This window comes from Octodon degus, unplaced genomic scaffold (genome assembly GCF_000260255.1).
Source record: "Octodon degus isolate 3935 unplaced genomic scaffold, OctDeg1.0 scaffold00197, whole genome shotgun sequence".
In the NCBI taxonomy this organism is placed as follows: Eukaryota; Metazoa; Chordata; class Mammalia; order Rodentia; family Octodontidae; genus Octodon; species Octodon degus.
Genome location: NW_004524773.1, coordinates 2,217,620 through 2,225,015, shown reverse-complemented (window position 1 = coordinate 2,225,015; position 7,396 = coordinate 2,217,620). Strand labels below are relative to the sequence as shown.

At 51.6% G+C, this 7,396-nt stretch overlaps 1 protein-coding gene across 1 annotated transcript in view; it reads left to right on the top strand.

The window, feature by feature from the left end:
- Positions 1-7,396, top strand: part of Relb (RELB proto-oncogene, NF-kB subunit) — a 20,458-nt gene that overhangs the window by 1,477 nt on the left and 11,585 nt on the right. Inside the window, 2 exon segments of the mRNA XM_023704505.1 lie at positions 237-571; positions 5,419-5,576. Coding sequence (XP_023560273.1) covers positions 237-571; positions 5,419-5,576 — 493 coding nt within the window.

Genomic DNA, 7,396 nt, shown 5'->3' with positions numbered 1-7,396 from the left:
AGAATTAGCGCTGCACTCTAATGTTGCATTCCTGTAATCCCAGCACACTGGGAGGCTGAGGCAGGAGCCTGCAAATTCTAGGCCAGTCTGTCAACTGAACAAGACACTCTTCTGGAAATATAAGGAAAAAAGGGCCGGGTCCGTAGCTCAGTGTGAAGGGCCTGGCTCCGGTCCCCCGGGAGAGAGGGTCAGTCCGGAAGGAAGGGATTAAGCAGCGTTTTGGCTTTTCCCGGCAGAGATCATCGACGAGTACATCAAAGAGAACGGCTTCGGCCTGGAGGGGGCGCCGGCGGGCCTGGGCGAGGGCCCGCGCCTCGTTTCCCGCGGGGCCGCCTCCTTGAGTACGGTCACCTTGGGCCCCGCTGCGCGGCCCCCTGTCGCGCCCCCGCCCTGGGGCTGCACGCTGAGCCGGCTGGGGCAGCCTGGGCCCGGGGCGCGGCCGCACCTGGTCATCACCGAGCAGCCCAAGCAGCGCGGCATGCGCTTCCGATACGAGTGTGAAGGCCGCTCTGCTGGCAGCATCCTGGGCGAGAGCAGCACCGAGGCCAGCAAGACACTGCCAGCTATCGAGGTGCGTGCCTGAGGTCTGGGGTTTCCGCTCTGCCCTCGCCATGGAGGGGTGGGTGGAGGGTAGGGGTAGAAGTGCCAGGCCCCTGTCCAGGTGTTCGAAAGAAGTCCTCTTTCTTTACCCAAACTGTGAGACGCTGCAGTGGTGCACATTCCTCTTATCCCAGCGCTCCGGAGGATCTCCGTAAGTGGCATCTGAGCCTCTTAGTTCACACACACACACACACACACACACACACACACACACACACACACACAAAGCCCTGAAGCATCAGGCGCTTGGGTTCAAATCCTGCTTCTGTCATTTACTAATTGTAGAGCCTGGGCAGGTTTTTGGGTTTCTCTGTGCCTGTTTCCTCTGCTTCCAAATGATGGTAGTAATAGTCATCCCGATTTGTCAGGGAGGACCCAGTGAGTGACACCCTCAGGACACTTCCACAGTCTGTGCTCAGCAGAGAGCTGACAGTGGTCCCATTATGGCCACCACACTGCCAGGCTTGGCCATGCCTGGCCCGGGCTATGCTCCCAGCTGAGGACGTCCAGGTTGCCTACTGCGGCTCTGTCAGCTTGGCCAGGAGCTGGAGTTAAGGGTGTCTCACAGGGAACCTGGGAAATAAGCTGCAGCAGTCTGCCCTGTGGCACCTGCGTGTGCAGCAGATCCTGTACGTGCAGTCTTGGATGGAGGCTAGCAGTGAGGATGTCCTCAGGGTGTCTATGCGGTGGGGACTCTAGGATAAGCCCAAAACTGAAATACAGAACTGAGCATAGGTATTAGGTTTGCTTGCTTTTTTTTTTTTTTTTTTTAATTTATGTATTTGTATTTGGTACAGGGTCTTGCTATGCAGCTTGGGCTTATACTGATCCTCCTGTTTCAGCCTCCCCAACGCTGCCTGGTCTAAGTGGCTGGCATGGCATGCGGTACCAGGGATCGAATTCTGGTCCTTGAGCTTGCCAGGCAGGTACTTAGACCACTGAGCTATCTTCCCAGCCCAGCTTGCTTATTTCTTTCCTTTTTCTTTTTTGCAGTGCTGAGGGTAGAACTTATATGTGCTGGGCCTCTTGTATGCCGGTCAAGCACTGTGTGACCAAACTACACCCAGCCCTTGTTTTAAAGTATTGAATCATTTCATGTCCTCTTGCTATGTAGGCCAAGCTGGCCTTGAACTTGTATCAATTTGTATATATCCTCCAGCCTCAACCTCCCTAGTGCTGGGATTACAGGTGTCTGCCACCACGCTGGGTGAGATAGAAATTTAACATTCATGCAATGATGTTAGCTAATTTGAGACCACATGCTTTTCACCCGTTACCCCAAGTAGCCTGGAAAGCTTTTGCTTTTGTTGTCTTATTTATTACCTAGTCCTGGATCTCAGGATCACTTGCAGGCTTTTTTTTTTTCTCTCCTGTCTTTTTGAGACAGGCTCTCTGCTATACAGCTCAGGCTGACCTTGAGCTTACTTGTAGCCCAGGCTGGTCTCCAACTGGCAAGGATCCTCCTCCTGCCTCAGCCTCCTGAGTCCTGGGATTACAGCTACATGCAGCACTTGGTTGTCAGGTCTCAGGCATCTCTGAGCCCAGATGGGCCCTTCAGTCTGTCTTCCAGTCCCAACCTAGACGTTGTGGAGAACACAGTAGTTGTGTGGAATGAGCCACACTCCGCATCTCTCTGTCAGCAGGCCGTGTGTGTTCTGCGTGACACATCACGGGACAGGGATGCTACCGCGTCCCAATTCTGGAGATGGCGAGTTGGGTCCTTTGCTGACATGGGCCTCCAGGAGGTCTGTGTGCTGGAGTCTGGGCTTTCCCTTGGTAATTAGTCATTTCCTCAGTTTCCTTATTGCTGTCAGCCACGGTCCTTCTCGCACAAGGTTGGCTTCAGTTCCACATAGTGAGGGCCGTAGATTCCCAACGAGGGGGAATGGCTCGGCTCCAAGTCTGCATTTGCGGTGTTTCTCTCCCTCATTCCAAGACAGAAGCTGAGGCTCAGAGAGGCTGTGTCGGGGCCACACAGCACACTTCTCCTACACCTAGACTTTCAGGCTACTGACTCTCTTTGCTCAGTGCCCTAAAATTACCTTAGGGAGCCAGTTAAATGAGTGGCTTTAACTCTGTCTGACTCAGATTTATAGGCAGTGTCACCTACCCCATAGTCCCCCAAATCCATAATGCCACACACTCCAGGTGTGGTGGTGCACACCTGTAATCCCAGCAATCGGGAGGCTAAGGCAGAAGGATTGCTGCAAGTTTGAGGCCAGCCTGGGCTACACTGTGAGTTCAAGCCTAGATTGAGCTATATAGTGAAACCCTGTCTCAAAAAGACAAAAGAAAACAAAAATCCCCCCCAAACAGAACATTTAAAAATATAATACCATACTGTAATACAAAGGGAGAATACAGAACCGGAAATGGTAGCACACACCTGTAATTCTAGCACTGTGGGAGGCCAGGCAGGCTAAGTGAGTTGGAAGCCCAGGCCTGGGGCAATTCAGCAACTATCTAGACACAAGTATCAAAATACAAAAAGGGCTGGGGGTGTAGCTCAGTGTGAAGGCCTTGTGCTCAATCCCCAGTTTTGAAAAGAAAACAACAAATCCTGTGAAATTACTGCACCATCAGTGAGCACATTTATCCCCTGTGTAAGAGTGAGCGCAGTCCCTGGGAAGCCCCATGAAGGTGGTGGATGTTTGAGATCCTCTGGGGACCAACGAGACCCAGCCTGGTGTCCCCAGTAACCTGGTACCCACTCTGAGGGCTGCCGTGCTGAGGGCTTTCTTTCCCAGTGTCAGGCCACTCCTGGTCTGCGCAAACCCCGGTCTTCCTGTCAGCTGATGTGCTACTAGTTTTTGACAACTCAGGGTATCTCGACTTGGGGGAAGGACTTTGTAAAGCAAGTGGGCATAGTGGCACATGCCTGTAATCCCAGATCTCTGGGAGGCTGAGGCCGGAGGACTGCAAGTCCAGCCCATCCTGAGGGATTTAGCAAGGTCTTGCCCCAAAAGATCAAAATAGGGCTGGGGCATAGGGCTCAGGGGCATAAATGCCTGCCTGGCAAGCGCAAGGTCCTGAGTTTGAACTCTGGTATAAATAAACAAACAAACAGCCTCTCAAGGGCCGACATTACAGGTGCTTCGCTATCGTGCCCAGTCTCAATAGCTCAGCAAGCCTCGGGGACAGGACCTGAACTACAAAGTGAGACCGTGTCTCAAAAAACAATGCAAGGGCCAGCCAGTAGCTCAGTGGATTAAAGCAACTGTCTAGGCAGACTCAGGGACCAGAGTCTCACTTTGTAGTTCAGGCTGGCCTTGCACTTCCAGCCTTCGGGAAACTGAGACAGGAGGATCACTATGAGTGTGAGACCAGCAAAGTGAATTCAAGGCCAGCCTGAACTGTATAGCGAGACCCTGTCTCAAAAACGAAAAAAGGGCCGGGGAGATGGCTCAGTGGAATAAGCGCTTTCCTGGCAAACACAAGGGCCTGAGTTCAATCCCCGGTTCTGCCTCCCCCCGCCAAAAAAAAAGATTTTACAAATCATAATGGATCTTGACTGGGGTAGTGGTTGGTTGAATTCTATATACAGACATGAAAACTTGGGCTGGCCAAATAGCACAGTGAAAAAAACAAAACAAAACAAAACAAAAAAAACCCAAATAGCACAGTGGACTAAAGTGCCTGCTTAAGCAGTGCACAGCGGCCAGGATTTGATCCCTGGGGTGCCATCCAGCCCCAAACCCAGGGCGTGCTGAGAGGCGATTGAGACTGGGCGTGGTGGCGAGCACCTGTAATCCCAGCACTTGGGAGGCTGTAAACAAGAGGATCACTATCACTATGAGTCCGATCTGTGTAGTGAGACCCTGTAGACCTTGTACTAAATACATAAAAAAAAAAAAGCAAAAATATTCAAGCTCTGTGTATAAGATGTGTCTGCAAAACATAAAAAATCTTCAAGTGTGGGCTAGGGCCCATGGCCGAGACATCTTGTGACACATGTGAAGCTTGCCCCATGTGTGCAGAAGTCTGAAGCCTGGAGCATGGCTGCTCCCGAGCACTGCAGATGAGCCCCCAAGCCGGTAGCAAGGCAGTATGCCCAATTTGGGTGCACCCAAGCTGGGTTGTATGGGGTATACAAGGTCTCTGCTGTACATAGTTCTTTCTTCCCAGGAAATTAGTAAGTTATCTGTGTGTAAAACGCGGGGGGTGGGGGGGGGGGCGCTCCATGGACCTAGTTTCTTAAGTTTGACCACCAAAAACACATGCGAACCGGCTATAGTGGTGCACACCTGGAATCGCAGCACAGTGGGAAGCTGGGGCAGGAGGATTGCAAGTTCAAGCCCAGCTTGCGCAGCTCCACTGCTCAGCAGTACTCTGTCTCTAAATAGTACATCTTAAAAAAAGACTGGACCGGGCCGGGGAGATAGCTCAGCGGTCTACAGTGCCTGCTCAGGCAAGTGCAGTGACTGTGACTGCGAGGCTGCGACTTAGGTTCAGTCCCCAGCATTCAATCCCTTGCACCACATGCTGCGCCAGCCCCTTCCCCAGGGCAGGCTGAGCCGGCCACACACACAAAAAAACTTACCATAAAAAGACTGGACTGTTGGGCCCGGGAGACAGCTCAGTGGACCTGAGTTCCATCCCTGGTACCGCAAAAAATAAATAAATAAATAAATAAATGAAAAAGACTGGACTAGATTCAGTCCTGGCAGGCACGTAGTGACGTCAGTGGGGCCTCCTGGGTCGCTGAGTGGGGGCCAGAAGCCATCTCCCTCCGTGGTCCCATTTGGGGCAGTGGCGGTGGATGCCCCAGGGAGGGTCCGGATGCCGGAGGAGCCCCCATGAGTGCCTGTCTTCCTGCAGCTCCGGGACTGTGGCGGGCTGCGGGAGGTGGAGGTGACCGCATGCCTGGTGTGGAAGGACTGGCCCCACCGCGTGCACCCGCACAGCCTTGTGGGAAAGGACTGCGCCGACGGCGTCTGCAGGGTGCGGCTGCGGCCCCAAGTCAGCCCCCGGCACAGGTACCCACCCTGCCAGGACCCCCGAGGGAGAGCGGCCACCCAGGGGAGCCCAGGGCAGGGGCAGGAGGGCCGGAGCCTCTTCACGCCCACTCAGTGGGGAAATGGAGGCTGGGGGCCCTGCCCTGTGCACGGTCGCATATACCACGTGTGCCCATAAAGTAGAGAAGGACACAGACTTGCAGAGGTTAAGGAGCACAGGTGGCTGTGGCAGAGATGGGATCTGACTCCACACCCCGTGTAATGTATTTATATATTTGGTTCTCGCTACACAGCTCGGACTTGTAGTGCTCCTCCTGTCTCAGCCTCCCCAGCACTGGGATTACAGGCATACACCATCAGGTCCAGTTTTAGGGGCCAGTACGGCATGCAGTACCGGGGATCGAACCTGGGTCCTTGCGCTTGCCAGGCAGGTGCTTAGACTACTCAGCTATTTCCCCGGCCCAACTTAAAGGTTTTTTTTTTTTTAAGACTTTTTTTTTTTGCGGAACCGGGGATTGAACTCAGGCCCTTGTGCTTACCAGGCAAGTACTTATTCTACTGAGCCATCTCCCCGGCCCCAAGATTTTTAATAATATTTATTTACTTTTTTTTGTTTCTGGGAGTCAAACTCATGATCTCACACTTACCAGGCAGACACTGTGCCCCTGAGCTATATATCCCTGGCCCTCTAATAACATGTAAAGATTTGATTTGAGTGAAAGACTACATTTTAATAAGACTTAAAGATTCAGCCAGATGCGCAGCTGGCACCTTAGCACTTGGAAGGCTGAGGCAGAATTGCTGTGAGTTCGAGGTCAGCCTGAAGTATGTAGCAAGACCCTATTTCAGGAAGGCAAAAGAAAAGGATGTGCCTTGGAGTCGGGCGTGGTGGCAGATACCTGTAGTCCAAGCATTCTGGAGGCTGAGGCAGGAAGATCACAAGTTGTAGGCCAGCCTGGACTGCATACTGAGACCCTGTCTCAAAATAAAGAAAAATAGGGGCCGGGGAGATGGCTCAGTGGAATAAGCGCTTCCCTGGCAAGCGCAAGGGCCTGAGTTCAATCCCCGGTTCCACCAGAAAAAAAAATAATAATAAAAAATAAAGAAAAGTACTCTGCATATGCAAGCAAATATGTAGGCGCTCACGTGGATTTTTGTTGTTGTTGTTGTTCCCCTCATAAATAGTAATTGACACCCATGCCTTGTTTTATTTTGATTTTTGTGTGTCTGGGATGGAACCCAAAGCATTGCACATACCTGCATACAACCTTTCTACTGCTCAGCCATGTCCCTAGCTCCTGCTGTTTGTGTTTATATCCCAGTCATCTTGGACATAATTCCCTGTCGGTATATATACAGTTGTCCCAGCCTTCTTCTTGGCTGTATAATATTCCATAGCATGGATGTACACAGTTCTCTGCTAATAGGTACCTGTGATGATTCCAGTTGCTGTTGTCCTGTGACCAATAGTACTGCTATGAGCAACTTTACATATATGTCATTTCTTCTCTAGGGTCAGTTCTTTAAAAAATGAAACCGCTAGTTGTAAGCTGATGTATTTATACTTTCAATGATGTATTAATTTGTGAAAACGTAAGCTCACAGGAGCAGGGATTTGCTGTCTTCTATTCCCTGCAGTATCTCGGAGCCTGTCCCAGTACTTGGCAGATGGGAGATGATCAGGAGTTATCTGCAGTGCTGTGCAGGCAGCTGATGGTCCCTACACGGGAGGATACCTTGTTCTCCGCAAGCTTTCCAGTACAGGCTGTCGCGAAGTGTTTCCACCTTGCTGTTTTTCATTTTGTTGTGTTTCTACAGTACTAGAAATTAAGCCTAGGGGG